Below are 18,447 nucleotides of genomic sequence, written 5' to 3'. Positions count from 1 at the left end.
TTGAATGATGTTCTCAAACTAGCTTCAGATACTGACAACTCATCTTGTACATTCATAATGCTCCTGAGGAAGACATTATTCTTATTAAGCCTAGCCTCAGGAGCAAGAATTTCAGAACTGTCGGCTCTATCCAGAGGATGCGGGTCATGTGGAATTCCTCCCATCAGGAGAAGTTCTACTTGCTCCGGATCGTAGCTTTTTAGCCAAAAATAAAAAGAAGATCCTCTTGCAAGGTGGGCTCCTTGGAAGGTTATCCCACTTCCACGGATCCTTCTCTCTGCCCAGTATCAACTCTTAGAGCCTTTCTATCTCGTACTTCTTCTAGATCCTCGGGTGCTCTCTTCATGAGAGAAAAAGGTGGTACTTTGTCAGTTAAAGGTATTAGGCAACAAATCCTTTACTTCATTAAACAAGCCAACCCTGAGTCATTCCCAAAAGCACATGATATCAGGGGAGTAGCCACCTCTATTAACTATTTCCAACATATGAAACTTTGAGGATCTTAGGACGTATACTGGATGGAAATCCCCGACAGTCTTTAAACGGCATTATTTAAAGTCCTTGGAATCTTTAAAGTTTTCAGCAGTAGCAGCGGGAAACATAGTTTCCCCTGATACTGCTTAGTAGTTGTAGTATTGATCCAGGTCTCCTTTCTACCTACTTCAACCAACATGCCTCAACCTATCGCCAGGCTACTCATCATCATAGCCTTAGCCGTTGTGTCTTATAGTGGTTTGTCCCTTATTTTTTTGCTAGGGACACACACTTGTACTGATATGTACTCCAGTTGGTCCTACCCTTATTTTTATGCTAGGTTAGGCCACAATATGTTTGTATAAATTTTTCCATTTAGACTTGTGATAACTTCAGTACAATGTGTTTGTATATATTTGAATTAATTGTATTATTTGTATTAATGATGGAATTGAGTGTACCTACCCTTATTTTTGTGCTAGGGTAGGACACATGTATGTATATAATTGTACTTATATGTTCTAAATAAGTAAATTCAAACAATTTCTTTATTTTACATGCATATTATGTTATTGTTACTACCATTTAAGTACTTTAAGTTTACTAACATTCGTTGATTGTTTACCATAATAGTTAGTTTAGTACTTATTTTGTATGCTGTATTTGATTTACTTATATTATATCCATCATTTTAACATGTTTTTCATTTTTCCCTTTTCCATCTTGTCTGTTTCTCTGGTACTCTTTCATAGGGCCGACACGAGCTGAGCCCAGAAAAAGATTTTGACGAAGGAAAAATCTATTTCTGGGTGATTGGCTCGTGTCGCCCTATGAAACACCATCCCTTTTATGGTTTGCTTCCCCCCTTGCAGGACAAGATGTAATTATGTTTTAATTAAGGATGACCGCTAGGGCGCTGCTGTCCGTGGCGTCCTCTAGTAGTAGTAGTAGAGGCTGCATCGCCCGTTGGTATCGGCTCTCTCTTAGGGGGATTCTGATAGGAAGTTCTAATTGGTGTTTGTCTAGTGGTAGTGTTCCACACTCCCGCCCCTATTTCATACCGACACTTCTTTTAAGAGTGAGAGTCAGTCTTACGACATTTTCTCAATTTTGTTTTTTCTCTGGTAATTTTAGGATACTTTTACCTAGAAAGATGATATTAAGGATTACCTTTCATAGGGCGACACGAGCCAATCACCCAGAAATAGATTTTTCCTTCGTCAAATCCCTTTTTTCCAATGCAATACTACAGCCATGAACCTTAGCATTTTGTTGTTACATCTCTTCAATATTTCTTTGAAATTCTTTGTGGATAGCCATTTCTGATGCAAATAATGGAAATCATACAGAAAAATCATAAGAGAAATCTTCCACCTCTATTTTAAGGCTTGCATATATATATTTGGAGTAATGAAATATCAAACCTCCCAATTACACTAATACCAGGAATCACATATGACATTAATTGTTCCATATAGTAGCTTTCAGCTCAAACCTGTAACTCTATATAGGATCCAAATGGCAGTGTCTAATATTAAAAAAAAATAAATAAATAAAAAATTTCATTGCTTCCCTTCCAGTCACCCTCAGCTTTAATTAGTTTTCCTTTTACGTACTGATTTCCCATGAGCTCTCAATTCAACTCATCCATCTGTTATACCCTTTCCATGCCCAATTTCTCAACATCAGGTCACCGGCATAGTATACTGTGCAACTCCTAAGGTTCTCCCTTTGCACTTATTTGTGAATGCCGCCCCACCACCCCCCCCTCCATGATAAAAATCAAAAGTAGACTCCAACATTTTTCTCTAATTTTTATATATATATATATATACCTGCCACTGTCATTACTCTACATCTTGTGTTACTACAAGTACACTTGTTACTCTACCTGGAATGTATTTGATTGCTGTGAACCAGTGACTGGAATACCTGCGGAGGAATGTTGAACCATCTGGCCTAAAGGATCAGAAACTGTAATTTGACCACTTTCGTCTTCACTTGGCTGTCAAAAGAAAACATTTGGGTGATGTTGAACACCATTTTCAATTTTTCTCTCTCTTCAGCACAGTCTAGTCTAAGTCTAATATAGCCAAGTTAAAGATCGTATACTATCCAGAATAATACACAATCGAGATAACATCTGGTTAAGAAACACTTTCATCAGTTTAGCAACGACAGCGCAGGTCAACCATCACTAATCCACCATCAATGGGACTGGCAGGGTGCCAGATCAGGGATTACAGAGTGGTTAGATTACAATACACTTTACACACAACAGTTAACCACCTCATCCTACCTTGAAAAATCCTAAAAATCAGTACAAGTTGGTTAGGTTAATAAGGAAAAGAACTTCAATAAAAATAAAGTGAAATTTTAATGTAGCACAGCTAATTCTGCTGGACTTCCACAAGAAAGTTTATCACGGTTACTTCCAAAGTGAAGAGTTGGAGTTTGCAACTAAGCACATTTACAGGTCTTAGGGTGAAGGGCTGTCAGGATTCCCATCTCCATCTTGGAGATTTGTTTTTATTTTATGCTATATATTCTCTCTAATATTTTTACTACCTTTCCCCTCTGTTATTTCTACAAACCAAAGGATAAACAGTGTTGAGTGGATAGGGTACATATGTACACACCCATTTGCTGGCATCAGTGAAATGGTACAGTTTGCCTTCTTACAACTCAAAAGATAAATGCAATCGAATCCGTAGAGTATGTATGTACATAAAGTACACACATTCATTCACTTCAGTTGGTGAACTCCCTATATTTTGTTTTGTTATACTATGTTGTCACACTCATGAATTTCTTATTTATACTTTGTGCTATTTCTCATTTACATTACTACATACTGCATTTTCTCATTTTTTGTCTTTAATACCCAAAGGACAAGAGCATTTCTCATTTATTTCTACAACCCAAAAGATAACTGCAATTAAGTGCATAGGGTGCATACATGCATACACAAACAGTACCAACAAACAGTATCGGCAGGTTGGGATGGCAACCATGGAAATTTTAAATAGTGCTGGCCAAAATTAGTGCTGGATAAGTGATCTAATCAGATTAGCAACTGCTGGATTAGTGATAGTCAACCTGTTTTTACACACTTAAATATTAGACCAAAAAATTAAAATATTTGTTTTAAAAAAGTATACTATCTATAATAATTACATGCAAATTATAAGCTACTAACACATTTTGACATATGCATCATACCTGGGGAAAGTTCACAGCTAAATATAACACAGCATGCAGCTGGTTATTGTAATTTTGTAAAACTCCAAGGGATAACATTCACAAAACAACAACTACTACAACCTTCTCTGATTTTCTTAGAAAGCACATACGTATTGCAATGACTTCATCCTCCAACAATCAAACACGTATAACCTAAGCAGACTCGGATCCTATTTGTAGCCATTACTGGAGGAAATGAGATGAGAGGGATAGAATGTTTCATGTTTTATTTCCAGACTTACTTGTAGTCTGATCTCCACAGGGCAGGCAAACTTAACTAGTTGGTCAAAACATGGCCATATTTTTCTTTTGTGCCACAATTAAAATAATTTTGGAATTGCTCAATTTCTCACAAGAGAGAGAGAGAGGGAGAGAGAGTTTAATAGTGGTTAGGGCATTTATATATCTATGGAAATACAAACCAAATGATCGCTTAATATAATTCACAGCATACCAAACATCACCTGTCAACATGCCAAATTCTACAGTTTACATGTGAGACAGTTATCACTAAGCTTTACAATAAAAGGTTTATTTTAAAGGTAACATTTACACATCAAAAATGGGGTTGTAAGTATAAACAAAAAGTAAAACACTGCATTATCATGTGAAAACATGCACATATACAAGATATGACTAAAATCTAACTCTAAAAACCTTGGTTTACTCTTTGTGATCAGCAACATAAATGTATTAATGAGCACCTGCCTTTGGCCTACGCCTCCTAACAACACGCTGAGCATGGAATGGAAAGTACAGAAAGATTAACAACAACCACTTGTCTAAATAGACCAAAAAGAAACACTTCATATGAGAAAATCCCAATTTGTTTGATAAAACTGTCATAGTTTAAAATTTATTTTTTTTTTAAATTAAATAAATAAATAAAATAACCTTCAAATATCTAAATTCAAAGCCCTATAGGTTCTTCTTAATACAGATGTGGGCTCTGGAGAAGTGTACAATTAAGTTGGAAAATGAGTTGGACAACACTATAGAGGAAATGTACAGTAAATGAAAGAAAGCAATGCAGATGAGGGTAAAGGGATGCTGTACCATTAAAATACTGTTTACACATGGTACCATTTAACCCTTATACGTATTTGAGTAATAATCCATAGAATAAGCTACCGGTCATATAAGCACCATACTTCAAGGCAGTAATTCCATGAATATGTTTTTAACAAAATGAAACAAACTACAGGTCGCTGATCCTTTCTTCACTGAAGTGATCTAAACAGCCTTGCCTGGGCTTACAACCTACCAGTCTAGCATTCCTATATCAGGCCGAGTATGAGGTTACAGGAGTTGTTGCTCTTTTTGTCCCATCACACTAATGGCACTTTGCCTTTCCGAGTAAGTCTGTATCTAGAAGTCAATTAAGAGACGCTACTTTCCACCAAATTGGTCATGATTTGATTTTTTGTAGGATCAAATGACCAAAGTTTTGGTAGTAATTTGCTTCTCGCATAAGCACACAAAGCTGAACCATTGTACTATGTCCTACCTAAAACCCATCCCTTTTTCCATAAGGTGAAAGGAAAAATGCTATGAAAAATCTCTCCTATGTAGAATTCCTCCTTCAGTAAATGAGGAATACCTTTAACTCATGTCATTACCATGCACTTTTCCTTTGACATCAGGAAATTGAGGTGGAATATATGATAAAAGGTTTTGGTTTAATAAGAAAAGATACAAATTACTTTATGGCTACCTGTATCTTGGTCTAATCAAGCCGATACTAAGCTAAGTGTTGCTCCATGGGAGAAGAAAGGAGAACCTAGTCACATTCATTCAAACCTAGATTTACGCTTTGCTAAATACCTACTCGGAGGGGATGGCATCCTGGTCTTAAATGTGATGTTCTACAAGTGAAGGTAAAAAGACAGTCTTGAATGAATGCTTTCCCGTCCAACATCTCCTCCCTTTTCAGGGATCATAAAGGTCCTGAGTAAGGCACCACGGAGCAAGTCAAATCCCACTTGGGAGGGCAAACTTGAGAGAGAGAGAGAGAGAGGAGAGAGAGGGGAGAGAGAGAGAGAGAGAGAGAGAGAGAGAGAGAGAGAGAAGGATGCCTCGATGACTTGTTAGTCCATTCGTGGAGACATCGTGAGCTCACTTATTTGTAGGAGCAGGTTTTACGGTGCATTCAGTGCCCTTATAATATTGTCTACCTTTCATTTAAACTCTTCCACACTGTTGCTGTTTACAACTTCTGGTGGCAGTTTTATTCCATGTTTGGCACATATCTTGTATAAGAGTTCCACAATGGGATGTGTTGTATCTCCTAAGTTCTAGTTTCCATCCATTATTTCTTGTCTGGTTTTCATTTAAGGTAAATAGGCACTGCCTACTTTTGTTATGCCTTTCAGTATTTCAAATGTTTCTATTAGTAGTCCTCGCAATCGTTGTGTTTCTAAGCCATACATGTTCAGGCTCTTTAGTAGTCTCCAGTAACCAACTTGCCTGATGGATGGAATTAACTTGGTGGCTCTTCCTTGTACTCCTTCTAATCTACTTATGTCTTTTCTTAGTGTTGGTGACCAAAACTGTACTGCATATTCAAGATGGGGTCTAACTATTGATGTGTAGAGCTGCAGCACAGTTTCCTTGTTTCTGTATTTGAACTGCCTCTTTATGTATCCCACTAGTTTCTGTGACTTCTTTTCTACTTTTATGCACTGCTGTGTAGATTTCAAGTCCTTGGTAATAATGACTCCAAGATCCTCCTCTTGTTCTAAAACTATTTATGTCATTCCCAAGCAGCACGTAGCTGGCATGAGGGTTGTTTTATTCCCATTTGAAACACTTTGCACTTATCTACGTAAAAAGGCATTTGCCATCTTTTTTTTTACCTCTCTCTCCTATTTTTATCAGATAATTTCTTAAACTTTCCACTACATCTGGGTCTGCTGCATTTGGTGTTATCTGCAAATTTGGCTATCCTGCTAGTTAAGCCTACACCAATGTCATTAATGTAAATAAAAAAGAAGAGAGGGCCAAGGACAGCACCCTGGGGAACTCCGCTTGTTACATCTGCCCATTCTGATTCTTCACCATTTATTGCGACTGTTTTCTATGAGTTAGCCAGTCTTTGACCGAGTATGCTGTTTCTCCTACAATTCCTAAAGGTCTAACTTTTGTCATCAGTTTCTTTTGTGTGGGGACTTTGTCAAATGCCTTTTGGAAATCTAAGTAGAGTACATATATATTGCTCTACTACTGTCGTAATACCTAGGATGTTATGACAAAACTCCTAGAGGTTTGATAGGCAGGATATGTTTTGTCTGAAACCGTGTTTGCTGTTTAACAGTAAGTTGTTTCTATCTAGGTATGTTGTGATCCACAATTTGATCTGCAATTATGGACTCAAAAAAATCTTGCAAACGACCGACGTTAGGTAGACATGTCTATAATTTCCCGGTTCTTCTCTTAGAACGTTTTTGTAGACTGGGGGCACATTTCTACTTTGATTCCTTTTGGTGCCTTTCTTTGTTCAGCACTTTTCTGTAGTTTATATAGGCGAGGGACTATCTCTCTATAAGCGCTTTAATTTCTCTTGGATGAAGCCCATTTTGTTTCTAATGTTTTCATTCTGTGAATATTTTTGTTAGAAGGAGAGGAAGAGAGAGAGAGAGAGAGAGAGAGAGAGAGAGAGAGAGAGAGAGAGAGATGAGAGAGAGAGTAGAGAGAGAGAGAGAGAGAGAGAGAGTCCTTTTTTAATTTTTTAATTTATAATATACATAGTGAACTAGTTTTAATCTTTCATTATTTATTTTTATTGGGATATGTTTGTGTGGATTGTATTGTGTAATGGTGAAATACATATACTAATAGATTATTCCACATTTCTAACATCATCTATTGCAGTGTTTAGTTTTCCTTTTCCCTGAGACTAAAAATATATGCAGTATCAAAAACTTGACATCTACACATCAGCTATAGCTCATCAATTGGCACAGACACTGTTGGCCAATTTCCTACGTATATCAAGAGAATAGTTATTGATGGTATAAGTAAACAAGTGTGTGCAGGAAGTGATAGAATAGAGGAAACAAGACTTAAGTATACTGAAGGGAGCATCCACTCATGCATAGCAACTTATTGCTTCAAACAGCAGTCATCCTTCAGCAGGTTTAAATGAGTTGCTGGAGACCGTGTCATCAGCAGAGCCTTATGCCAGAGTTTTCTGCTTATTATTAGGCAATAATAGTACCCCTTGAAGGCATTTGGAACTTGCTTCAAGACAGTGGTGGATTACAGGTTGAGGCACCTGGCCAACTGTGGGCGGGTGGGGTAATAAATTAATAGTAGCAAAAGTTAATGATTATTTCAGCAACTACTACTACTACTGTGTGCATACTATTGATATATAAATATATGCAAAGTATGCTAGTCACATCTATATATGATAAACATATATGGCTGCTCATGGAAAGATTTCAAGATCTGCCACTGTTTCAAGAAGAGTTCCAGCTGGTTTATTCATGTTTTCCTTACATAAAAACACCCTAATAATATAGAAGCTGATGAAAAATAACAGCTCATCTGTTTTTTAAGGATATGCAGTATATTAAAAACTGGTTAGGTGTAGAATGGGAGTGTCCCACTGAAGGAATGGAAAACTGTCAACTGACTGTGATTCAAGTATACAAAGCAGTGTTTATAGGTATGCTAATACTAGAGTACCCATTATTGTGAGCTGGGATGATAGATAGTTGAACTCTGTCCTCAATCATGCAACCCAATTTTCATTAGCCATTGAAATTAAATAAATAAAAATAAAGCAAATAAGGTTACTACACTATGAAGAGTTGACGTTTTATTTTGGTTTGTGCCTCAATGCATGAAATTACCTTGGCTTCAACTGCTACTGCAATGAGGCTACTTTAAATTAAATTTCTTCACAATAAAACTCAAAGAGGCCTCAAGCTACGGAGGACACATCTTTATAAGTCCCCCCCCCCCCACCCCCCCCCCCCCCCCCCCCCCAACACATTTTGGCAATGGTTATTGGGGAAGTGAGTCATGATTTTCTTCCACCATTCCTAGGAAGGGTGAAGGATCCTTAGGTTTGGTTTTGATCTGACACTAAGTTTGATTGCCACATTTCCTGCTTTAATTAATCTTTTTACAACTTTTAATGACTATCCATGATATAAAATTTTCCCCATAGGTTTGAGTAAGTAGTATATTGTGCTTGCAGCACTGCACATATATATATATATATATATATATATATATATATATATATATATATATATATATATGCAGTATCAAAATCTACCCAATAGAGGCTACAGGTGCACATACGTAACTTCTACCCAGGGGGGCCAGATTGAATTGATGGGGATATATATATATATATATATATATATATATATACACACACACATATATATATATATATATATATATATATATATATATATATATATATATATATATAGTTCCTGGTTCACCAAATCCTAAATTGTACGGGGGTGTAAAATTGTGGCACTGCATAACCATGATTAATGGTATATAAAGCACCGAGAGAGAGAGAGAGGAGAGAGAGAGAGAGAGAGAGAGAAAGAAGAGAGAGAGAGAGAGACGAGAGAGAGTGGAGAGAGAAGAGAGAGAGACGAGGGTTTTGATAATAACAGCAGATGGTTTTTGAAAAAACAGGGTTACGTCAAAGTCCAGAATGGCAGCCATGTATGAAAACACTTGCCAAACCTAATACCGAGTACGACATAGGCCATGCCTGAAAAGATAGACATCTGAGGAGGCTCATGAAAAACTAGAGATTACGTAATTTACGTTAAGAATAAGAATACACCAGGCATAAGATAAGCAATAATATAAGCAATATTACAACTATTTTATACCTATTAATTTTCTTGTATTACGAGGTAACTTTATATACTGTCATTTCCTTCAAATATTTTGGACATTAACGAATGGTGATATCTGTATCGATACGCGATAATTAGCTAATCAACATAGGCAAGCTAAACTTTTAACAAAGATATCGTGCTGGCTCACCCAGCTTAATGTTCACATGGTAAAAGGACAATAGTATTAAATAAATGTCTCAGACATTAACAGACCGATTGCCAGGTTTCGAAACAATGTCTAATAAAACAACCATAAAGAGGAAAATATGTATAGCTACTACATTCATATATATTGACTATAATTAATAATATTAAGGAGTAATTTACAAATACAGCAGCGCAACTCGTAACCAGTGCGACAACGCCAACGAGAGAGAGAGAGAGAGAGAGAGAGAGAAGAGAGAGAGAGAGAGACGGAGAGAGAGAGATGAGAGAGAGACGAGAGAGCGTAGTGGGATGGGATCATGGGGCTCAATGACATAATCTCCCCCTTCCATGGCCAACGACCCCCTCCCCCTCCCCCACCCCAAACGTACCTCGTCCACTTCGACCTTGATGAGTCCCAAAGCCTCATACTGGCGGAGTTTGGCTTGCGCTGCCTGAGTCTCCTCGTCCTTGTTCAAGTAAGACTCCGGGGTTCTGGCAGGCTGCAGGGCAGGGAGAATGCCCGATACGCCTTGCACCAAAGGCCGACCCAGGCCCCCCAAGTGTGAGGATTCTTCAGCGTGAGTGGTGTTTGGCATTTCCTCGTTGGTTACGTCCGAGTATGACTCAAATTCTTCCTTAATGATAATATCGCTAGATTCTCCACCGGGAGCCTTAAGAGGTGCTTTCTTAAACCTCATTCTTTAGCTATCTTGCTGGCTGACAATGCTGTGTTGCTTAAGACAACATCGAAAACATTATACACTACAATATCCGTTCCTCGATAATAATATTAGCGATTCACCATAACCGAACGGCGATAAGCTACGTTACAACGGCATTGGGACGGGGGACGGCACACACCACTATTACACTGACTAACACTTATTTGACGGGTATTTTTCTCACTCATAACAAAATCCTTGGTATAGTTCTCAACTCCAAACTGCTGGCAAGTCTCATTTCTATCGTAATTCAACTAGTATCCAGCAGAAAACCAAGCTGATACACGGAATTTTAGCGTAAAACCATACAAACTCCCAAGTATAACCAGCCATCCAACTATGGTAGCTCCAAACTTCAGCCAAGTAGACAAGTACAGACTGGCTGCTTACACGTTAGACGGACCAACGTCAGTTTTTCAGAGAATAAATACAGCTGCCGTATGCTTTCAAGTCAACTTTCGGTTATACAAAAGTAAGGATTACATCGTCGATATTTAAACTCATGTCATAGCCAAGACGAATTCACTTTCATAGATGCAGCAACGAACTAGAATTTTACAGCAAAATACATGTAGGTAACATGCAGCCAAAGCTAGCCTCGCGACAGCCCCGCTAATTCACGTCCGGACGAGTTCCCACATGTAACACTACGTCGACTTGCCCTCAACAGAACGACCAGGGCATTGAACTCACAAGAATGTTTCTCAAATCTTGTTTGTATATATCGAAATGGCAGCACAAGAAAAATATGCACCACTTTCGTCCCATTAACATCTATAATAAGCTTACATGGAGAAGTAATCTCCAAAAGACTCAGTATACGCCGTCACATGGTGGCTAAAACCCTCCCCCCTTACTCCCAACCCCCGTAACTACCTAGCAGATTGCCAGACGTCGCCATCTGGGAAACGCCAGGCTCGGCGGCAGCACGCTACCTACAACCGAAAACTTTCTTACGCGGGAAAGAACGCAGCAGCCAAACCGACAATATGAAAATGCGTCCTACTTTTATTCTGGTTAAATAAATTCCCAAAGCTAAGTTCTACTGGCTTCCTCTGAGGACAACAACAACCAGAATGTAAAACAGTTCAACGAAAACTTGCATGACAGAAGAATTAAATTTACATGAAAACAAACTTCCTAGTAAAAAATGCAAGCCACGGTCAATGTCAAGCCTGAACGACCACCTGAGAGAGAGAGAGAGAGAGAGAGAGAAAGGGGGGGGGGGGGGATTAACCAAAAACCTCCCTTGACTTCGGCATGGCATTATTCGAAAACGATAGGTCAGATTATTATTAACATACTTCATTCCTGTACTTAGCCTTTTACGCATAAGCCAAAGCGCGCGCGCTCTCATATCGAACTTGATCTTATATTTAGGGGCAATTAATTTAATACACTTAAGTCTCAACGTCACACATTTCATTCTAAAGGAAATAGTAGAACTACTATACTGCTGAAGCCTAAACCTTACTCAACATTATGTAACGTTTGGAAAAATTTCGTCATAGTATGTTCTTTCTACAAGTGTGCGTGTAACACAAATCCTTTCCTCAACCCTCCGGCAATCACTTAAAGGCCGGATGACATTTATTAAGATTACACATGGGTAACCTCATTTGCACAGTAAAAAATAAATGACCTAATGGACACAGTAAGATCATTATAATGTACATTTAATTGTTATACACAAAATTACCTTCGACTTAACACAATTACTGGCAAGTGGGTCTGGGATTAGTGTGCAACTTTCACGTCAAACTTGCAACCTAGCAACTACATAGATTTATCGGCAAAATAAACACCACTACTAGAACGGTTTAGTTCTCGACAGTCACCGGTAGGTATAATTACAGCCTTTTATTTATGCTTTCGATTATGTCTTTAACGTTTATATATCTACCACTTTTCATTATGGTTTTACGTAGTACTACATCCCCAAGGAAGTGGTACTAAACACAGCGGCCATTTCACACGTCAAGTGGTAGGGGCACTCACTGGTGTGGGGGTGTCGCAGTAGACTTCAGTTTTACCAGTTAATCTACCGCCAGGACATTATTATTCTGTTATTTCAACGCAGCTGTCAATGATTAGCAAGCTCAAGTCACCCGGAGCCAAGAGTAGGCACGTGGCTACAGGTGTACATATAACCTCTACCCAGTAGTCTACAGGTGCACATGTCACTTCTACCCAGTAGTAGAAGAGGCTACAGGTGCACATAACTTCTACCCAGGGGGCGAGATTGATATTTATCACCTCACTACGAGATCTTTCAGTCCATATAGACCTACGAAAGACTACATGGGGAGTGAAAAACCACAATGTCATTTACAAAATCGGTAATCACACAATAACCTTAATACTAAATCACTTGCATTTTAAAATAAATAGTATGTCATCCAGACCATCAATTAGAAATCACTTACCAGTCACACCAACCAGTGGGCGAAAACTTATTCAGCAGCTGTTTTTACCTTTACATCTATCCAATTTTAGGATAAAACCGCGTTCGTTCAACACCGAAAGGACAGGGAGGAATCACTGCATCTGAGAGTCGTGACAAGGCCCACCGTAGTCTCTGCAACCCACAAGTCCCAACAAGTTGCCCGATTGCACCGCCCTCGCCCTGCAGAGCTAGCTAGTCGCCTTTACAACTCCTCCTCCTCCATGTTCAATGGGCCGCCCACGAACACCGCGGAAATGCTCGAGAACAGGGCTTTGGTCCTGCTAAACAGCGTAAAAACACGGACGAGGTACTGTTTAACGATAATTTCTCATTTCACGTGATTTTAAGACACTCCTTTTTTTCTTCATTCATTTCTAAGCAACATCAAACAGTTTTCATATAGAGCAGATCACTTTACTCTTGTGTATACACCATAAAAGCGTCAATGTGGCAACAACCTTTATAGACACCAAAATTGCTTACAATCAGATTTTATGAGTTGCAATGAAATTCCTTTTTTCTATTTATTTTTTTACGAATACGAAAATCTAAGATAAGATTACCAATCTTCCAACTTATCAGTTTTACGTACTCGGTAACAAAACTATATATACTTTTGCGATTATTTTATTTATTTTTTGTTTCTTTACTTTGAGTAACAAAACAACCCCCAAAAGAAACTTGAGTAGTACTCACAACAACGACGGGTGGTTGTGTTGACATTGGCTGCTCATTGAAGCTTTGTTGTTGTTGCGGCGTGGATTCCTGATCTTGACCATCAAAGATATCGGCTGGAGGATAGGGCGACACGTTAAGTATACCAAACTCGTCGTATAAATTTCCATAAGTCGATTGGACGGGTAAAGAAGTCTCATTTTGGGGAGCACCAACCTCATTCGAGACTTGACAGCCATTCTGGGCTCCATCTCCCTGAAAAGGAAAAAAAAAATTGGTTTAACATTCTCAAAAGAGGAAACGTAGAGCAGCAGTCTAGGGTTAAGGAAAACTCAGTTACGGAGACTGGGTGACACGAATGCGGTGAACATTGTCGAAGATGAAGATGTCCTTTACGAAATTTACGGTTTCTGTTCTATGCAAACTTAAAGGTGCTTACAATACTGTATGCACTGTGATAAGACCAATCATAAGGCAGTTCAATTTCCCTGGGACCTTTCGACTTGGGCTAAATTATCTACTACGTGATCCGGATAAAAGAGATTTCTGAACCAAATCGTACTAAGTGCACAGGTTATATGCTTTCTACTAAAAGGGCTTTAAAGTTAATGTGTGGACGACCAAAAAACGACCCAAACCGCCGCCCCCAACAAAACATGTCATTCATTAACCACTGGCCTATCGCATTTCATAAAGCATGCATCGGTTCATGCATAACTGAAGCAATATGATACCGGTACGGTACTTATCCGCGGCGGCCTAGACTATGGCAGTTGCGGTTTTTCTATGCAGTTTTACCTACTGAACAAGAATTTTAAGTAACATTTATTCGGACAGTACTAACCACGGCGAAATACATTGGACGGCCCCCAATCCCTAGTGGATGTCATATCCGCGGTTACGTTCCTTGCAGTCGGTGCGGACTGCTTCTATAGAAATACCCCCACCGATACCAAAATTATCAATAATTACCCACCTATAGTACTAAGTCCATAAATGTAGGATAAACTTAAAAACCAGATAAAACATTACTGATAAAATGCTCACTAAACCAAACCAAAGTCATAATTCAATAAAGAAAAATACATTAAAATGTCGTTTAAAAAAAAATCTTGACACATGGTCAGTGAGAAAAAAATTGGAATGTCTGTATGTATGAATGTATACATGCATGCATGCATGCATATATATATATATATATATATATATATATATATATATATATATATATATGCATATATATATATATATATATATATATATATATATATATATATAATATGTGTGTGTGTGTGTGTGTTTTTTTTTAGGTAATCTTGAGAGAGGATGGAGTCTGCCTCTAAGTGAGATCTAAAACAATGGCAGGCTATCAATATCGAAAACATTCCAGGAAGATGTGTGGCTCAGGGAGACTCCATGAATACCTATGAAATTTCTATGTTGAAAATTCTATGTAGTTTTATGCATTCTATTTCATTCCCCGGGGTTGGCTTCGTTGGTTAAGTAAGAACGTGGCCATAAGGAAAAAAAAAAGGGAGTAATTCGTCATAAACTAAATTCCTAAATGGGCAAATCCTTCAAGGATTTCACCCCTCCACTTTCCATCCAACATTCTCTCTCTTAAAAAACACGAAACAAAAGAAAACCGTACCCCTAACTCATCAGAAAAATTTGCCATTATGGAATTCCAATCTTGAACAATCTCTCAATTTATGGCGAGTTCAGCCTAGGGCGGCCACCACACATTAAGTCGTCTAAAGTTTTCCTCAACGAAATACTCTGGTAACAAGCGTCTTTCACGAGAACACCACAGTGCTTTACGAGCGATCAACTCTTTCGAAGATATTATAAGTTCAACGTACTTCACAGCTGGCATAGGAATTTAGTAGTCCATAAAAAATATCCAAAATGTTTACACTTTTAAAAGCTCCGACTTATCCAATAAAGCACTAAAATAACGCCGCGAAGACAATGATCTTCGGAATATTATGTCATAAGAGTTCCGTTAAACAAAGTTTCTCTCCCTCGTGATCTTATAGAAATGATACAGAGAGCAGGTCTTTCACCAACAGTAGCTTGCTAACAAATAAGTGCCACCACGAGTATCACGCCTTTTATAATCAATCCACCTGGTAGGACAGATACGTTCGTTGCCTACCCTTCCCCGCCCCGCCCCCCCAGGACCAAAGACCGCCCATCTCCAATCGTGGGAGTTTCCCCAATCAGCCCTCCCCCTACGGGTCCCCCCCCCCTTTACTTACGAACGAATCTGGCGATGGGTCGTGTCATAGATTTGCGTTAAAATGTAGGCTTCCGGAATCCGAACTCTGAGATTTGAGACTTCCCGTTTCCCTTTCTATATAAACATAAGATAAATTTTGCTTTATCCACTCCACACAACAGCAAGATTTTACATTACTAGTGTAAAAAATGACTACAGAAACAACATTTTATATTAATTACCTTGCTTGCAGATGCATCTGTACAATCTCTGAATTTGTGTTGATGCTCAACAAAACAGTTGCATTTTAGTAAGCGGGCTTCCAGTAAAATTCACACCAACTACCTAATAAATATCCCAGTAGGAACAGAATCTACAAGATTGCTGTCATTCCACTCACGAAACGAATTATAACAATGTGCTCCGGTTTTACAATTGGAAGTTATCTCACTTTCGATGTTACTTACTGATGAAACGGGAGTACTAAAGACGCACCTCTGTAAAGAAATATACTTAAACATAAACAAACATACAGAGGCCTGCGGCCGTCCGAACGGTTATCAGAATTTCTAAGTATTATTTAACAGCCAACCAAGCTATTGCTTTAAAGAATAAACTGGCGGAACAAAGGAGACTTAAAAGATTAAAAAAAAGTATGGAAGTTTTGTATACTTAGGATAGCAGGAATCAACCCAGCCTCTCGTCTGACACAGAGACCGATTCTTATTGGCGAGCGTACCAATGACGTCACAGCAAGCGCTCTCATTGGTCGAGAAAGACGACGTCATGCCTGGAGGGAGAACTATGACGCAATCGAACAGGCATTTCCTAGCCTACACAACACTACCGTCACGTCAGCCATTGAAAGGCCGGACTATAAACACTACCCGGTAACAGGCTACACCAATCGACAAATTCACAGCCCTACTACCGCACGTGTGCGTGCTTGCGTACGTTCTCATCCACGAACACGTTTCCTAACTAGCCTACCAAAACAAACACTAGCCACGACAGTGGCACCTACAATAACAAACGAAAATGCCAAATTCCAATAATTTCCAGCTGAGAATAACACTTTACCTCATAATTCCTGACTTGGAAGTCGAGCGCGCGATCGTTTAGCAAATTTTCCCATTCCGAGCCGGTCAGCTCTAATATGTAGTTCACGTCTGAACTCATGTTTAGCCAATGCACCAGTGAAAACGCCTTCCGTAACAGACCGATTCGTTAAAATGATCAGTTTGGCAACCAGGGAGTCTGTAGGGGAACACGAACAACATATAATCACAATTAAGCTGATAAAGTAACATAGATCGGAGAGTAAGTTTTTTACACACGTCAAATTCCTCAACTGACACAGTTGCTACACCGACTACCGAGTCTTGGTCAAGCCGCAGCCCGCAAGTGCGAAACACTGAGTTTGTGTGAGGCTGCGGGGGGGTTGGCCCCGGTTGGGGGACGACAAGTGGATGTTGTACTCATGCTGCCATTCGTTCTTTGATTTTTAACTTCGGGCTCTTACTTCTTTCAGTTCATTGTTGAAGACTAACAACTTATTACCGTCCAAACTTTGTTGCTAAAGCGACAATGCCTGAGGCAGGAAAGAGACTGTTGTTGTTTATGATTTATCGTACGTCTGGCACTTAGCGTAAACATGAATGAACATGAAGGCCACGCCCATACAAACCGCCAAAAGAAATGTTTAAATGTCGGTGAAGTGCTATGAGTGAAATTAAATACTATACCATTGTCTTCACCTTTATTCAAAGATATCTACATTGTACAGAACAATATATTTAAACCAATCTTGCTTATGGCCGAACACTTATCCTGTCTTCGGAGAGTCTTTGGATAACGTCAACAAACAAAGAACGCCAGGCGTATAGAACATTATACCACAAGCGATGTAAACAAAAGATCTATCTGAACTACATTGTTTCATGATCTTTTTGGATCAAGGGCTCATAATATTGTTCTTTAGGTCTTACATGAGAATGGCCACAGATTTTCTAAGATAACTCGATTCTCCAGCAAGAAATGGTTTTAAAAGATGAAGTAATTGAATCACGTTTCGTAAAACTACATCTACGCTACCGTGATGCAAGTGATGGCTGGTTTCGACTTAACTTGGGACTAAGCTACACAATACTCACTGTTGTGATTCCATCCTATCTGACTTTCAAATCTTATTCAGGCTCCCCGTTGATTCGCCTGTTTTGTTCTTTCACTAAAATCTAACTCAAGAGAACCTGCATTGGTTATCATCGTTTCAATTAGCTGAAATGAAGTTATATACATATTTCAAGTCGATTTAAATTGTGTGGTGTTTCTGCCATGCCTGTCAAGTTTGTCGTTAATCAACTCTCTAGACTGTCTCCTCCGTCTCCGCCCAGTATGGCGTATTCAGGTGGGCGTATTGGGGTGGGGCCGTTGTTAAGTACACAATTATATTTCATCATATTGTAATGATATACCCAGCGTTACTGTAGGCCGACAATCCTTGCGCTCTAATGCATAAAGTTAATCCTAAATAAGAAATACGTAGGCCTTTAATACACACACATACATACATGCATATATATATATATATATATATATATATATATATATTATATATATATATATATGTGTGTGTGTGTG

General features: G+C 38.7%; 1 protein-coding gene across 11 annotated transcripts in view; it reads right to left on the bottom strand.

Moving 5' to 3' along the window:
• The window catches only part of LOC135205417 (cellular tumor antigen p53-like), a 66,712-nt gene extending 49,479 nt beyond the window's left edge, over positions 1-17,233 (bottom strand). For 2 of the 11 annotated variants that reach the window (XM_064235961.1, XM_064235966.1), the window contains exons 1-4: positions 16,888-17,231; positions 13,608-13,841; positions 4,426-4,452; positions 2,366-2,479 (exon numbers count right to left, since the gene is read on the bottom strand). In XM_064235961.1, the coding sequence (XP_064092031.1) occupies positions 2,366-2,479; positions 4,426-4,452; positions 13,608-13,841; positions 16,888-16,986 (474 nt within the window). In that variant the 5' untranslated portion in view covers positions 16,987-17,231. Of the gene's footprint in view, positions 1-2,365; positions 2,480-4,425; positions 4,453-10,132; positions 11,233-13,607; positions 13,842-15,237; positions 15,673-16,479; positions 16,757-16,887 lie in introns of those variants that run through there. The other 9 variants (XM_064235960.1, XM_064235964.1, XM_064235958.1 and 6 more) reach the window with 8 other exon arrangements.
• Positions 17,234-18,447: the final 1,214 nt, after the last annotated feature.

Source organism: Macrobrachium nipponense, chromosome 24 (genome assembly GCF_015104395.2).
Source record: "Macrobrachium nipponense isolate FS-2020 chromosome 24, ASM1510439v2, whole genome shotgun sequence".
Taxonomy (NCBI): Eukaryota; Metazoa; Arthropoda; class Malacostraca; order Decapoda; family Palaemonidae; genus Macrobrachium; species Macrobrachium nipponense.
Note: the sequence above shows the minus strand (reverse complement) of the source record. Positions and strands in the feature narration are given on the sequence as shown.